At 36.6% G+C, this 17,606-nt stretch overlaps 1 protein-coding gene across 1 annotated transcript in view; it reads right to left on the reverse strand.

Moving 5' to 3' along the window:
* Positions 1 to 7,181: 7,181 nt before the first annotated feature.
* The window catches only part of LOC136027290 (serine/threonine-protein phosphatase 6 regulatory ankyrin repeat subunit A-like), a 117,799-nt gene continuing 107,374 nt past the window's right edge, over positions 7,182 to 17,606 (reverse strand). The window contains exons 17-19 of the mRNA XM_065704388.1: positions 16,984 to 17,155; positions 15,489 to 15,724; positions 7,182 to 11,486 (exon numbers count right to left, since the gene is read on the reverse strand). Of these exons, the coding sequence (XP_065560460.1) occupies positions 11,395 to 11,486; positions 15,489 to 15,724; positions 16,984 to 17,155 (500 nt within the window). The 3' untranslated portion in view covers positions 7,182 to 11,394. The remainder of the gene's footprint in view (positions 11,487 to 15,488; positions 15,725 to 16,983; positions 17,156 to 17,606) is intronic.

A 17,606-nucleotide genomic window follows, 5' to 3' on the forward strand; every position in this document is an offset into this window, starting at 1 on the left:
TTTGGTGAAATATTCCCTCCACCTTTCTGAAGGGGAGGGGTAAATGTCTGGTTTGTCCCAATTGTGGGCACTCATTTTTTGCACTGTTTAGGTAAAATAAACTTAATCCAAAGAAGGTGAGACAAGAAGCATGAAATTGTCTTGTATCTGAATCCAAAGACAGTAAAGGCAATACTCTACTATAGGTTTTGTACTCATGCACAGAATTTTGTTTATTTTAGAAAACTATATCTACAGATGGTGCTGTCTACTAATATAAATTTAAAAGTCACAGAAAAAGCTCTTGCAACTCACATCTGGATAATTTCAGGGCTATGATATGGAAAGAACCATTTAGTTTTTTTTTCTATCAGTTTTTACCTCGTGAGCCTCGTGCACCACTGTTCGAATTTGTTTTAAATGCCTATTGTTGGATCCGCTATTTTCAAAAAAAAAGAAAAAAGTCCTTTGCTTATCCTAAGAATAGTCGTAAGGAGCTCATATGGTCACTTTTGATAAGAACGTCAAAATCAACATAAAAGTAGTCTGGGTGTAGGTAAAAATATTACAATTCGTTTGCAGCGGAATTTATTTCTAGAGGCCAGAGTCAGGGTTGCGATCAGTTTTGAGAGGGCAAGTGATGCTAGTGTTAAAAGAGATGAAACTGGAGGGAATCCAGAGTCCAGAAAGACCGTTTTAAGCATGTGCGCCGGGCAGAAGAGGTTTTAGAGCCTTATCCCCAAAATCTAAAATTTGTATGATTGTCTTGACAATTTACCTTGTTTTGAAAATAATTTGCCTACTGTTTATATATTCTTCTGATTTGGCAATATCCCCCTCGCTCACATTCAAAATAATTTTCTGCATAAGACCCTGACGTGTCCTGCTGTAACTAAACTTTACAAGCCTTTCTAGGATCAAGTCAATCCATAAAACTCATTTATTTATGAATTGGAGGGGATTCGGGCGTTTTCAACCAATAAAAGCACATGTTATGTATCGTTAGGATTAGGATGAATAGAATCCGACCTTGGTTACCTTTTGGTAGAGAAGATTGGGGCTCCGTTAAAAAGAAAAACTTGGAGAAATTAGATTTGGCATGAGAAATTCTTTTCAATGAAATGATTTCAACTCTTACAGCTTGCATTGTTGATTTATCAGGGGTAGGATCCCCCAGAAAAGCTATAACCTCTTCATTTGTCTGCTGGACTAATCCTGGAAATCCAACAACTCGAGCCGGTTATCAATTGTAATGGCTTTAATTATTTTCTTCAGTGAGAGGGAAGTGGCTCTCATAAAAATAAACAAAAAGCACATGCGATTTGGAAAAGTGAAAACGAGCAAAATAGGCTTGGTTTTTTCAAACCGTTCATAAATCATGACAAAGGCACGACCTTTGTCAGCAGAAATCGAAACTTTAATTCCCAACATTAAATTCATTAAGTACTAAGGATATCAAAATGAAACATTTTTGCCGCCTGGCTCCATTTTAGGTCTATCTTTGCCGCCTGGCTCCATCCTAGGTCTATCCGTACCCGAAAACAAAGATTTTCTTTGATTTTTCTTCTGGTTGTTATAAAATATTTGTCAGTTTTCGTGCACATAAAATTTCGTCAGTGTTTCCTAGCTAAACCGTAAATAACAATATTCGGTAAATACGACAATGCCTTTCACGCTGAAAAATTCAAAGGTTGCAGAAACTAGCGCTAGCTTAACTAGCCGAAGCGTGACTTCAATCTGTCTGTTACTCGTAGTTGTGTCAGGTCATTATTTCTTTCATTGATCTCTGAAGTTGTACAGTAAATTTAATATTTGGACTTTTTGTGATATAAGCCAAGCAATAAAAGTGAAACGGTTGGAATAAATATTCGGAAAGGATAAATACGGCAAAATAGGATAATTAGTCTTTTCAAAAAGATGCTCTTATAGGTAAGTCAACAGCTAATAATTTGAAGCGTTCTATAATTGTATTAATATTAATGCCTAGCTTAGAGTCCTAGCTATCCAATTATGCATACGCTTCTTTTCAATTCTTATTTGTTAACAAGTTGTTTGGGAGAAAAGAGGGCGTGTTTCATCCCGTGTCTCCGAAAAAGCTTAGAGTATTAAGGTGACACTTTTCCTCTCCTTAACAATGCTCAAAATTCTGTAATTGTCATTTTGTTCAAACTAGTAAAAGGTCTAATTGCTATGCCTCCAGGAAGGCCATGCCCCCAAGAACCCTGGGCCAAGGATTGGAAATATGCAATGTATCCACTGTTTACATGCAGGGTTTATCATTAGGAAAAGGAGAAAGTTTTGATTGTGGGTGCATCCAAAATGGCCAAGGGTGTTGAGATGAAACTTTAGAGACTCTTGAGGGGTATCTTAAACCAATTCAAAGGACATTATGTACATCCAGTTTATCAAAAAGGTGGATTTGCAATATTTTAAGAACAACAGAGGATATTAAGTTGAAGCCTTTAGGACATGTTGCAGGGAAAGTTTTCAGGTGGTTTGAGGACTGCCAGTTCGCCTCCCATGCCCTCTTTAGCTGCCTTCTCTCCAAAAACATTTGATCAAAATTTTGAAATAGAAATCTTGTTCAAAATAAAGTGAACTTCAAATAACCGTGCATGTGGGGATGACATAACACTCCACAGCTTGGGCAATCAATGCTGAACACAATCAAAACATACTATGTGCATGCTACTTATCAAAAGGGCGAATCTGTAATATCTAAGAAACGGCTGAGAGCAGTAAGTTAAACTCACAGGGTATGTTGAGGGGGATCTTGAAAAATGATTGGAGTTATACAAGGCCCCCTCCTATTTTATACACCTCTCTCCTCAACACTGATCAAAATTTTGAAAACCAATTTTGCTCATAACAGACAAAAGGTCTAGTAGCTCTGCCTCCGGGGATGCTATGGTCCCAAAGGCCCCAAGACAAGGATTGCAAATTACACAATTTATCCTTTTTTAATTACAGGAATTATCCTTGGGAAAAAAAGGAATGTTTGATTCTGAGCGAGTTCCAAAAGATTATATGTATTAAGTTGAAACATCGAAGAATGATGAGGGGTATGTTTAACTAAATCAAAAGATACCATGTACATCCTGTTTTTCAAAAAGGCGTATCTGGAATATCTCGTGAACGGCTGTGTATTAAATTTAAAAGTATCAAAATAAACGTCGGAGACATCTTTGGCAAAACCCACAATTCCGAACATTTTAAGAGTATATTTTAATTCCAAATTAGGATAATTTGGAATTTAAATGCGCAATGAGCTTTCATTGAGAATTCAGATAAATACAGAATTAGTTCTAATGAAGGGGCGGGATCTGAGTGTTGAAATTTTGGTTTTTATTTGATACTAATTTCTAGTTTTATGAAGTTTAAATTATTAGACGACTTTATTTCTGTTCGTCTTAAATTTAAAATGGCTCTTTACTTTTCATTAAAAAACTTCATTTTCGGAAAGTTCTTAAGAAATTAATACTATCAAGGAATGTTTTCCTCATGAATTAATATTTATATGTAATTGCTCGTCCGGAATGAGGCAGACTCTGTATGCTGACCACGTGCCTCTGGATATGGGGTTTCTCCCCTAACTAAACACTCTGATCAGGACAGCCGCAACCTTATGTGGTGGGTGGAACCCACCCCGGGAATATCAGTATCTAGGTTTAACCTAGCTCTATTCAGATTCCAGGCCTAGGGTCGGTTGGGCTAGCGACCCTCCACCCGAAAATTAAATGCTACGAAAAGTGACAACATAGCCTCGGACCCAGATTCCCTTTCAAGATCTCGACCATTGTGGGTCAACGGACATGCTGACAACGTCAAACAGACTGACAGACTAAATCTTATGGACAAAAGGGGGCTACGAACAGCTACCTGGAATGTCTTGACTCTGAATGCATCTGCGTCAAAGAACCTACTCTCCGAAGAACTTCGCAAGAATAAAGTGTCGATTGCGGGTCTTACAGAAACCCATTTTACCGGAAGCAAAGAAGAGCGAATAGGTAACACTGACTCATTTCTCTGGTCAGGAAGAAGCACGAGAAGGAATGGCGTTGGCCTTGAGCTAAATAGCCTTACAAGGAAGGCTTTACTTTTACATGAGGCTGCATCTGACAGATTAATGAAGGCCCACTTTCGACACAAGCATGGCAAGATGACTGCCATCGCATGCTATGCCCCGAACTATCGATTCTGATGATGTGACTAAGGAGGATTTCTACTCTGCTTTGTCCAGATGCCTTGCGACAGTCCCCTCCATGATATAACTGTTCTCCTCGGCAACTTCAATGCGACAGAGCGCAATAATATGGGTGTATGGCACGGCACAGTTGGTATTGTCTCCCCCAACCCACTTAACAACAATGGGCTTCGCCTACTTGAACTGTGCCGATCTCACAACCTTTGTATCACAAACACCTACTTCCAACGTAAAACTATTCACCAGAACACGTCGTATAGTAACGACGGACACGTCGTATAGTAACGACGGTCGCACAAAGAAGATGATTGACTACGTCATTATTTCCAAGCGCTGGAGACCATTCGTGAAGAACTGCAGAACTTACAGATTAGCAGAGCTCGGAAACGCAGAACAAAGGCTTGTGTGCGCCGATTTTCGGCTTCGCCTCCATGCGCAACGATCGGAAAGAAAACCTGTCGCTGCAGATATTGGGAAACTAAAGGAGCCATATACTCGCCAGAAGTACAGTGTTGAGAAATCGAATCGCTTCAAGTCACTTGGCTCACTTAATAATAGCGAAGATCTCTGGAAGCCTTTTACATCAAAGATCAACGAAGCAGCACAACTAGTGCTTGGCAAGAGGAGTCGCCCAAAGAAATCGTGACTAACTAATGAAACACTGCAAGTCATAGAGCAAAGACGGAAGGCAAGGCTTCTTGGGGACATGATCACATATCAACGGCTCATTGGAGTGCAGAGCAGATTCATTCACAGGGATGGATCACAGTTTGTTGCAAGGAAAGCCGATGAAATCGAACTAGCTGCAAAAAAGAAAGACATGGGTAGCCTATTCAAGCATCTCCGAGACCTCGTGGAAAATAAAACTCCCACCTTAGGTCCCGTCCTGTCCAGGGATGGAACACTTCTTTCTGATGAAGGTTCTTGTCTTGAGCGGTGGAAGACCCACTTCTGTTCGCTCTTCAACAACACTAGCCCGTCTGTGCCTCCTAATGATAGTCCCAGTCAACCTTGCAATCAAAGACCTGAAACAGATACTCCTCCAGACGAGCCTTTCAGCCCCTCAGAAATCGGATACGCAGTAAAAAGGCTCAGGAATAATAAAGCTGCTGGTATCTGCGGTTTAAGCCCAGAGCTGCTAAAATCTGGAGGTCCTGCAATGCTCCTGTTTCTCCATACCCTGTTCTCTACAATCTGACAAACAGAGACAATTCCCGAGGATTGGGGAAAGGGTGTCATCATCCCCTTATGGAAGACGAAGGCTCAAGAAGCGACTGCTCCAACTACCGGGAAATAACTCTACTCTCAGTCCCTGGCAAACTGTTTTCAATGATCCTGCTGGATTGAAGTCGAAATATCAGTCGAAAAATCCGGCGAATGGAGCAAACTGGTTTTATGTCGGACCGTTCAACCATCGAGTAGATTTTCAAGATTCGACAAATAATAGAAAAAACCACAGAGTTCCGATAAGAAGCATTTATTGCCTTCGTCGACTTCCGTGTTGCATTTGACTCAGTTGATCGAGAAGCTCTTTGGCGGATTCTAAAGTTGACTGGCCTACCCGAGAAATATTACAAACTTCTTAAGGCGCTGCACCATGGGACGGAGAGCTGTGTACAAGTAAATGGTGTGCGCAGCCCATTTTTTCAAATCACGATAGGTGTGCGCCAAGGATGTGCAGTGGCCCCAGACCTCTTCAATGTCATAATAGATTATATTATGACAAAAACCACTTAACGTCTCAGCATTGGGCTCAAATTTGGAGATCGTGCCATCACAGATATTCATTTTGCCGATGACTTGGCCATTCTGGCGGACTCAATGGAGCAGTTGCTGGAAGCGCTCCGAATTCTACGAGAAGAGGCTGCCAAAGTAGGACTGGATGTAAACAGGAACAAAACTAGAATTATGGCCATAGACCCGTCTTCTCTTACTGTTAACTCTCCAGTTAGCCTGGACAGCGAAGCTGAGGATCTTCAACACTCTAGTCGGCTCTGTGGTGCTTTATGGAGCTGAGACATGGCAAGCATCAGCTGCAACCCTTAAGAAAATCGACGTATTTCATGCGAAGAGCCTTAGGAGGATCGAGAGCCTACGATAGTCCGACTTCGCCAGCAATGAGAAGCTTCTGCAGCTCACAAAGCAGTCTCGGCTTTCGACTCAAGCAGCCGAGCGAACCGTACGATGGTTTAGACACCTGCTTCGAATGCCACCATATCTACCCACAAAGACGATCTACGACTTCAACCCTATCAAAGCCGGTTGGAACCAACCTCGCGGCCGACCCAAGGAACGTCGGTCCGACAGTCTGTCCGAGTTCTTGACGATGGCAAACATCAGACAGGGCGAAGAGCGAATACTCACCATGGACCGAAGTGGATTGAGGACGCAGACGTCACTCTCTACGCCGAGCAGCGCCCGGCAGGAGACTTAAGTAAGTCATAATATACATATATAATGCAGTAGAAGGTTGAGATATTACCACAATTACTACCCAAAAATCATTCAGTGAAGCTAGAATTCACAAAAGAAAGGACGTTCTTAGCGGACGAGTTAATGAAGAAGAACTCAGTTTTCCTGCGTTGTCAGTAGAAATATTCCTTTCTTCACTTTATAAATAATTTATAAGACAAGTATAGACCTGTATTTTGCACCGGAAGGAAAAGTCTCGTGCAGTTGAGTTTATTGGTTTCAGAGCTATTCATCCACTGATCCAAAAACATTTTCTCCAAAAAAGATCTAAACTTACTTAAAAAAAGATAAAACCTTCCTATTATTGTATGTTTTTTATGCCTTTTAACTATAATTATGAATCTAAAAACAAGACAAAGTTCATACTTGCTATTCTATAGATGGATAAAGCCAAATTTTGGCTATCAAATGACGGCAATATTGTCTTAAGTTGAATTATTAGAACCATAGGACTGAAATAATGTATATCCACAAGTTTCACAAAGAACATAACTCTTAAAACTTTTTCTTTAAAAAAGACACGAGATAGTTCAAAAGCGATCATTTATTTTTATATAAGGCATGAATCATGTAACAAGGCTTTAAATTAGCTAAAACAGGATTAGTGCGAGAGAAAAAAACGGAGGGAAACATAAAACTGGACATAATAGAGGCCCTTTTTGTAATTACAGTCGAAGTATCAGACCAAATCATCGATAGTTACAAATTAACTTGCGTGCAACAATTATGAGATTTAAAAAAGAAGGCAAGAGACATGCACTTTATACATAGGTAAAGGGATTCGTTTTTCCAGATGTTTTTAGGTATTTTAGAAGAAAAAATAAATAGTGTTTCATGATCATCTAATTCTGTTGGTTTCACACAAACTAAACAAAAAATAAATAAAAAAATACTGGCTACTATGAGAACTGGCCCTTAATAGTGCATATTAGGGACTTGCAGGTGTAAATCTGTGTCTGTTGGATTTTGTTCGATCAAACCTAACCTCACAACTCTCTACTATGACACATGATTTTAGTTCTACTCAAAAAGAACTGATAGCTTCCAAACAGATTCCAAACAGAACCATCAACGCATTAATCAACGATATATCCCCTATGACCTTTCATATTTCGGCTTTTTGCTTCTTCTGCATTAAACATATGCAAATGGCATCCATAGCATTTTCTAATAGGTGACAGTCGAAGATACGACACCGAAAAATATTTGTCAGGGTCCTGGTCTCTAGAGCTTATAACGGTTGTAATTGCAAGGTTGCAGTACTGTTAACTCAAGTGAAAGTTCAAGCTTTTCTGTTTCACGCTATAATATGGATAAACGCCATGACTTTAATAATTATATAAATAAACTTGTTAAACTCACAAGTTTGTTTTACTTGTATGCAACATTTGTTGTTTATCGTCGAACTAAAAGTGACAAAGCCTCACAAAAACGTATCAAGGAAGCTATATCTGCGCTAGTGCGTATTTCATGCAGAATCGCTATCTTCCACAGAGGATTATACTTATCTGATCATTTGACAAACACTTTCGTGATTGTCTAGTGTCATTATCTTAGCTACGGCCTCTAGTTTTCAGGACCCTTAGTCTACCGTAAAAACAACTAATTACAAATAATGAAGTGGTGATTAAAGTTGTCCCAAAGACATCCCAGTTGAGTTCCCGTATGAGACAATTATTGTGTTAACGCCACTGCAATTACTATATTAACTTTTTCTATGAGTAACAGAGTGATGATACTTTTTTCTTTACCCAATGGTCACTCTTTTCAGGCCCCAACATATTCTGCTAAAATCTTAAAGCCACCTATTCTTCAATCAATTATTATTTGAAACCCAATGAAACATGACATTAAAGTTCTCCAAAGGAAAATTTACGACTACTCAGATCGCTGTCTGAATTTGCCTTCTAATGCATTCATCTTATCACATATCTCATAAACTCCGTAACGTTTGGAGATGTATATGTGAGGGGGTTTTCAAACACCCAACCCCAGCTCTGGTCTTTACGCTGATGTTTAACTTTTTCGTGATAATTTCTTCAAGACTTAAACTATAAAGCTGTTATTTCCATCTAATTCTTTTGTATTGTTTTTCTTTTGTGTTATATTTTTTGTAATCCCTTACAAGTCACCATTTTGGGTCATTTTTTGTGTCCTTAATAATTTCATTTTCTTTGATTCATACATACATTAAATAAAAATGCAGCGTCAGACAATAACACACTATTGCGAAATTAGTGAAGAAGAATCGCTTATTTAAAACCGACGCATAAACTGTAAAAAGCGCAGCAAAGAATAACCAAGTTATAGGGAAGCTGACAAACTTATAAGGGAGAAAACTTAACTTAATCAAAAAGAAGTTAAACGAGACTTAGCATTCCCTAATAAAATCTTAAAGTTAGTTATGGGAAACTAGATAATTAAATTAGCTTCATTTTCCTAAATCTTTCATTTCCTTTTGTAGAACTTAAGATAAAACACACTTTTGCCAACAGGTTGCTTCCAAAGAAACTTTCACCTTTAATTAAAATCCAAAGCATGATAACTCAAAATTAAATACGAATTTCTTAGTTCAGTGGGGTAGTGCTGCACTGTTGGTGGCATTAGTAGTTTTCTAATTCCTGTTAAACCCATTTTAAAGACCTTGAGTCAACTGCCCTATCAGTTTCCCATTCTCTTTGGTATTGAGATCAACATTGACTAAAATAAGGCTGAATGGCTAGAGTTTCTTAAATGATGTCTATCTTTGTTCATATTTGTCTTTGATCACAAAAATTGCTTCGAAAAAAAAGATACCACAAATAAAGAAAAAGAGGCATGTGGAAATGTTATCATTTCAACGCGGTATAAGTTAAAGGAGTCTAGAATCATTCAACGGAGTAATTAATTACAGGTATTGATTGCTGTATAATTCTATTTTAGTTCCTATCTGACGAGGCGTTTTACTACAAAATTCTAGCAGGTTTTTAAAATTGCTATTTTGAGGTTCCAAGAATTTACTGAATTTGAAAATGCTACTTAGTAGTGACGTATTATGAATGTAGCTTGGGTAAAGATTCAAGAGGACTCTAGAGTTGTTACAGGTTTTAAGGTTAAGTATTTTGAGGGAAAGAAGCCAAGGCCAAGTGAAAAAATACTCAGTGTTAAACTGAAGTGAACAGGTCAAATGGAAGGAAGTAATAGCGATGAATATAATTTTGAAGACAGTTTTGAAGATTATGAAAAAACTCAGACTGTACTCAGAAAAAACAAAAAAAACAAAACAAAAACAAAAAAAAACAAAAAAAAACATCACCATCTAGCGCTGCCTAGCAAAATCAAAATCTAGTTACAATTATATCCAAACCCCATTTCTACCAGCAGAAAAGCTGCTACTCAAGGGGTTCTGTACATGGGAAGTAGGAATTGGCGATTTTGCTCTGTATCAGTAGCAACCGCCAAGTTCTCGTTCATTGCTCATGGTATTCTTAATTTTCCTGGACAAGGCTACTTAGTCTGTAACACGTTGTTTTTTAATTCCTACTACCACGCTAACACCCCAATGGCCTACTTTTCTTTCGCTTTCAATTTTCTTTGGTAAACATCGATCATACAGGAAAAGATAGCACTGAAGCAATACTGCAAAAAGTTTCATATTAGAAATTAAGGTGGCTAAACTATGCCTGAAGATAGTGACTTGCGGAAGTGTAATCACATTCACATTGAAACCTACTACTTACGGGACAATTATTGGCTACGTCATTATTGTCTATTGCCTAATTCAAAATCTTCAAAATAAAAAATAATTAGTGACGCTTTACTGGATTTGAATAAAAATAAAATCTTAAACTCTTCTAAATAAAAAGTTTTTAAACTTTGAAAATACTAAGAATTCTATTTTTTAGTCACCGTTCTAGTGGCCACTCTTTTCAGATCCCAATTTATTCTTTTGCCATCTTAAAGCCACTTATTCGTCAATCAAACATTATTTGGAGCTCAATAAAAGATGACATTAAGTTACAGGCGAAATTGTCACAAAATCTCGACAAAATATTTTGCAAAACCTTTTTCATGAGAATTTCTCAAAGGCTCAAACTATAAAGCTCTTATTATTCTCTACTTCTTTTGCATTTTTTTCCTTGTTTTACTTTTTTTTGTAAGCCTTTTCTTCAATTAACTTGAAAAAAGGTGCTTTAATGCCAAATTTTCAAATTTAAGTTCTGCCTTTAAGTGCAATCGTTTCCTGTTTAGGTCGACACCAAAACAAATTAGATGAAATATTAATAAAGAAAAATAAAGCAGATTTATGAACAATGTAAGCCGATTTATATCTAATACTGATTATGATGTAAGATACAATTCCGGACACGACACTAATACTCAAGACTGAGCGGGAAAGTAACACGCAGTTTAAATGTCAGAAAGGTGTACCAGCAGGCCTAGTATATTTGAAAAGCCACACACAAGGCCAAGCCTCCCATTAAACAATTTTTCGTCAATATTTAACTGATGTTGAAAAAAAATGATTCTTAAATAAAGCAAAAATCTTCATATAAAGGGACTACTGAAATTTAATTGAAATTAAACAAGAGAAGGAGGGATTTAGTTAGAAATACGGAAAATATCCTTAAAATGAATTCATCACATCCCATTTTTTCTTCCATTAAACATAAATATAAACTTAAAATGAAGGACAGTAAAAGAGTAAACAAAAGAGAAGGAATGATAAATCGGACTATCACAAAACAAACAATTTAAAGCTATTCAGCCTCCTCGCTGTGAACTTCCCCTCGTAATGATTCACGTATAGACTTCACCGTGAGAATTGAACTACGACTTATTGCTGATGAACCTAAAACAAAAATACAAAAGTTAAATCGTAGCCAGTATTTTTTTTTACACAAGTTTTCTTTATAGAGGAAAATTTATTCTTAAAAATCACATTTGAAACTTGCCAGCCAAAAAAATACGTATCATATTCCTCGCCCGTACTTAATTACTCCACCCACTTACCTTGTATTTACGCAACACTTTCTTCAATCATAAGTTTCAGTTTCATTCGACTAATTCCATATTCACAGGTCCTATTAGAGTCCCAGGTCACAGGGTCCTTTTTTCACAGGGTCATTTATTTTATGATGGTATATAGAATAGCCTATCAGATGTCGCTCGAAACTCAATCTATGCCATCGTTAAACGAGTTTGAAGACATATATGCATATAAATACCTTATGCTTTTCATTACCATTTATTGTCTCTCTCCCTTCCTCCCCCATTCTCAGTTCCTCCTCATCTGTACTGTGGTTTTACGTTGTGTTAAATACAACAATCATTTTTAGTATACTTTCGGGTAATTTACTCTCTATCTTTAAAATTGTAATGGTTTTATAGCAGTTTTTTATGCAGTCAACATATTTCTATTTTATAGAGCAATCATAGAAGTGGAGCCACTCCTTTTATTGCAGGTATTACAATTACATCAACTGCAATGTCAGAAGCTCAATGCAATCAGCTGGGGATGATACATGAATGGTATTACCATTTATAAATACGACAGTACCCTCTATTGCAATGATGAACACGAAGTTAATTTCCATAAAAAAGGGCCTCGCTCTTCCTGCATTTTCTATGAAAATTTTGAATCCACACTGAAATATGATATTGAGTTAAACGCAGGTCTCTTCAAACCCTCAACATGCAAATTTTAATGGTGCAGTAAGAAATTTTCTACCTACTTCACTCTATGAAATACGACCAATTGTGTACAAGGTAGAAACCAGATTTCATCGGTTTGTCGTGGCCAAAATCTATTACAGACATACTTATCAAATAACTTAGAGTCTCATCCCTTATAGTTATATATTTTTGTCAATGTTACCACTTAATATTGGCTGTATCAAATTATTGATGTTATAATGTTTGCTTAAGCCGACCGATTATTTAGTATCCCCAATTTTCCATTCCATGTCAGGCTAGGAGCACTAATATTTTTGTGAATATTTATCCAAGTGTAAAATTTTAATTGACTTTTTGAAATGGTATACCCCAGTTTTCGTAAACTTGCGTCCCTCATGATGGTATATTGGATGTGTAACTTCCTCTTAAAAGAGCCAATCCTCATTTTTTAATTGAAAAAATTCTTTTTGGGACAAACTAGAACAAGATATTGTAAGAACACCCATGCTTGGGCATGCAATACTATAAATGGTAAATGGCTGGCACAGCTTTACCTACAACAATTTAAGACTACTTGTGAAGATAAATCTGTTTAAATATATTTTAAAAGTTTCTTTTGCCAACAGCAGCCAAAAGTACCCTAGATACAGTAACCTAGGTCTTTTTCAAAATTATGGTGATTTTTTGGTTAGATCGGTATCGTCATCAAAATCACTCAAATCAAACAGCTCATGGAAAGGAACTGTAAGCAAGGAGCGACTTGACACAACAGTTAACGAGACTGAAAAATGACAAACAGAATTTTGACAGCAGTAGATACATCAAAAGAATTAAATTTTTAGGCTGATTCCGGATATATAATCTTAAAAATAATAATAGTTTAATAATTTAATCTTACCAATCAAATCTAGGAGTCTGACAAAATTTGCCTGATTTTCTAAAAAGGAAAGGAAAATCTCCCAAAAGTCAAGGAGTTTTATTGAAAATTGCACCATCAGATTCAGTGTATCAGAGAACTCCATTGTAGAGTTTTCAGATCCCATCTTTACAAATGTGGAATTTTGTATTTTTTGCAGAAGAAAGATCACGGATGCATATTTACTTGTTTGTTGTTTTTTTTTTCTTTGCTATTCCCAGGGGTGATCGCATAAAACCGGTGGTCCTAGAAGATTGGACTCGTTGAACCTGAAATTAAAAGTTCTAGTGCCCTTTTTAAGGGAAACACATTGAAGGCAACTAGTCCCCCTCCCAAACCCTTTTACCCCAGGTTCGTCCGATCAAAATCAGACCCAATAACTATATCTTTGGGGATGAAATGACCCCCAAAACCCTGGAGGAAGGGCCATAAGTTATGAAATTCGTCCATCGTTTACATATAGTATTTGTTATTTTACACACATTTTTCAGGCGAGAAGATTTTTTGGGGTGGATTTTCTACCAAAGAATCTCCCATTGGGATGAAAGTTTTCGGGAATGAAGTTTCTAGAGGAAATTTTACACGGGGGGAAATACTCAGATAGAAATTCTCTATGGGTAAATTTCCCCCAGAAGGCACTTTCCATTGGAGGTTTTCCAAGAACAATTTTCCACACAGGAGGAGGGGGGAGGGGAATACTACCATGATCTGAAAACGATAAGAAATTAAACAAAAACGCGTCTTTCCTCAAATGAAAGTAGGCTTTGTTAAGGAGTATATTTAAGGCAAAATCGCCACACAAGAAATTTTCTGGGGAGAGTCCGCAGCGAGGATAGAACTGTCCTAGGGCCTTTCCCAGGGAGAGGACTTTACGTCAGGGGAACTTCTATGGAGGAATGTTTCGTGTGGGAGATTTTCCATGAAGGGTGAGGTTGATCTCCTAGGATTATAAAAAAAAAACAGTCAAAAATTAAATAAAAACTAATTTTTTATATTAAAAATAGAGCGCAGCATTAAAACTTAAGAAAAAGAAGAAATTATTCCGTATGCTAGGGGAGTTGCCCCCACCTCAACAAACCTCTTTTTACATTAAAGTTCAACCATTTGTCTCAATTCTTTAAGAAAAATTCCCGAAGTACAGGGGCCGTTTAATTAGAATCAGAACCTTTTTTTAAAGTGCTAAAAAACTTTTGTTCATATGTATTTTTGTTACATTTTTAAAAAGAACGAAATTTTCGTGTGGAGGGGCATTCAAAACCTGTAACTCCTTTTCTCTTCCCCTTGGATACGACTTTGGTTATAAATATATATTCTCTTAACGACATCTCCTGACTTGAGTCTAATCATCGGTATTCTTGTCTGAAGCTGTTCTTATTATGCCGAAAAATCGCGAATAATAACAGTCATGATTAAGAAATTTGAGTTGTTTTTCTTTCTGATAAGTCTCTGAATAAAAAAAAAGTCGATTACACTTTTTATATTTTTGAAAATATGAATCAAGCTATTGAATTTCTTGAATAAAAACATGATAGTCGGAAAAAAACATAGATTTTTTTTGTTCGTACGACCAGTATTTTGAAGGAAAATACTGAAGCTATTAAACTTTAGTTTTTTAAGGAGTTTTTGATTTCTTTTCGATTTCCGGTATTTTCTTTTATGTTAGCTGTAAAATTTACTGCAAAGTCTTAAATTTTAAAAGAACTATTGCTTCGTAATCTACAACTATTCAAGCAAGTCTCGTTGTCCGACATAAACTGATTGAAAGTAAATAAAAAATCAATCTAAAAAAAAAAAAAAATTCAGAAAATTATGTGGTCATCAATCTATTTCCCCAATGTTTGTTCTTTAGTAGTATTATTTTGTTTAACAACACGGAGCAAGAATTATTTATGACCTTTTTGATGCTGGTGAGAGTTGACAAATCACGTTTCTTTCTAGAATTCTTTCTTTCAAAACAATCTCAAAAATTAGATACCCCCCCCTTACACTGTAATCAAAGTTAAGATTAATATAATGTTTAGACCGAATCGGATCAGCTTTGATTTTTTTTTGGTGATTTGTCTTTCTCGTCACGGTAACACTGAGTGGCTTTACTGTAAGGCTTCCGAATACCGGAGGGTTTAAGGTAATTGATCAGACATGACCCTTAGGACGTATCTTCAGTAGGCTTGTGCTATTCCTACTCTTACACTGACGTTACTCGACTTACGTCAAATTTACACGACTAAAGAGGAATCATGAGATTAGTATGAGATTACTTACTGTATCTACTCTTTCTATCACAAATGGAGGAAGCTCTATTATTATTATTGATTCCTCTGACAGTGTCAATTAGAACATTCACTGTCATCAACAGGCACTCAGCAACTTCAGGCGTTGGGGCACAGTATAGATAAGGCGTTAATCCTTCAACGTCAATTGCAAAAACATCAGCACCATGACACAACATTTCCTGACAGGTAAGCCCTAGTCCGTTCTTACACGCTATATGAAGGGGCCTGAAAAAAAAGAAGCAAAAATAACATAGAATAATAGTACAAATACAGATTTCTTCCCGAAGGTCCCTTCATACAGGGTGTCTCAAGATTTAATACGTCTAGGTGACAGACTATTATTACCAATTACTATATTTTTACCAATTACCTATTATTACCATTACCAATTGGATAATGTATTACTTTGTTTAACGTGAAAGAAAACGTCAATGTGAATGTGAATGAAATTGAAATTGAAAATGAAATGAATGAAAATGTCAATGTTAATGTGAAAAAACGTCAATAAAAGTATTCTAGGTTAATCTACTTTCTGATGAAACAACCAGTAAAATCTATCAGAGAGACACAATATATACCTCTTTATATCGTTTTAAAGAAAAGCATGGCCCGTGTATTGAGCCGATTAAGTCGTCAACCACTTTTCTAGCTCTAGAAAACATAAACCAAAAAACAATAGTCCTGGATATTCTTATTATTGTAATGAAACAATCATCATCACCCACCAAATTTTGCTGTTTTGCAACTTAGATTTTTTTGTGAGTGACCAATTACTTGGTTGTTTTACGATAAGTACTAACACATTTTAAAGCTTAGGATTCCTGTGTATTTTCTGTACTTGAATATTTCCTTCTGTTTTTTTTTTTCGCGAAAGTTTACTTTTCAACTTACTAGTATTAATTCTCAAACTATCGTATATTTAATTATTTGATTTTGATTTAATTATAGAAAACTTGGGAGAAAAGACAAATTGTGTGAAATACGCAGGTAACGAGTAGTAAAATCAAGCAAAAAATTTGCAGAAAAAGCGGCACTTTTTATGAGCCCTCGATATGACAGATATGGTTACAGAAAGAGGAAGAGAGAGAAAGAGAGAGAAAGAGAAAGAGAGAGAGAGAGAGAGAGAGAGAGAGAGAGAGAGAGAGAGAGAGAGAGAGAGAGAGAGAGAGAGAGAGAGAGAGAGAGAGAGAGAGAGAGAGAGAGAGAGAGGAGAGAGAGAGAGAGAGAGAGAGAGAGAGAGAGAGAGAGAGAGAGAGAGAGAGAGAGAGAGAGAGAGAGAGAGAGAGAGAGAGAGAGAGAGAGAGAGAGAGAGAGAGAGAGAGAGAGAGAGAGAGAGAAAGAGAGAAGATATATATATATAAATATATATATATATATATATATATATATATATATATATATATATATATATATATATATATATATATATATATATATATATATATATATATATATGAAACCCCCTTATAAGATATTTGACTTACGTTTGAAGAAGGCGATTCGTAGCATTGACAACACTGTCAGCGTCAGTCTCTGACATAGAACACAATAGTTTTAGAGCAGCATTTTCGTGTTTGTTAAGACAAGCATGGTGTAAAGCACTGTTGCCTGAGTTATCAGCTTCAAGGACGGATGCTCCATTCTTTAGCAACAAATCTGAAAAATGTACAATATAAGAACAAAAGTCAAATTAGAAGTTCAAATCAATTCTTTACATTCCTTTACATCAAAAGAGGATCAAAGAGAATCAAAACAAGGAAAATTCTTTGAAGATAATATAAAGTTGTTTGTTTAATCTACAAACTATAAGAGCTAAAACAAAAGTCAGCGTTCTCGTTCTGTAAAATTTTCTCTTCAATTCATTTTCTATCAAGGAACCGTTCCTGAAAATTAAAACAAAACCTAGCACTTTAAGGTCGATGATGACGAGATTGAGACTCACTGAGGAAGCGAGCAAAATCCAAGGTACAGACTGAGTCAGTGCAAAGACAAACTTGCAAAAGCGATTGAAGTTCTAACTGCACAAACATCAGACAAGTCCTAATTGAGGCAAAAATAAGCTAAGAATCAATTGAGTGCAATAACGAGCTAAGTGCGCACTTGGTGC

The sequence above is a fragment of the Artemia franciscana genome, chromosome 5 (assembly GCF_032884065.1).
Source record: "Artemia franciscana chromosome 5, ASM3288406v1, whole genome shotgun sequence".
In the NCBI taxonomy this organism is placed as follows: domain Eukaryota; kingdom Metazoa; phylum Arthropoda; class Branchiopoda; order Anostraca; family Artemiidae; genus Artemia; species Artemia franciscana.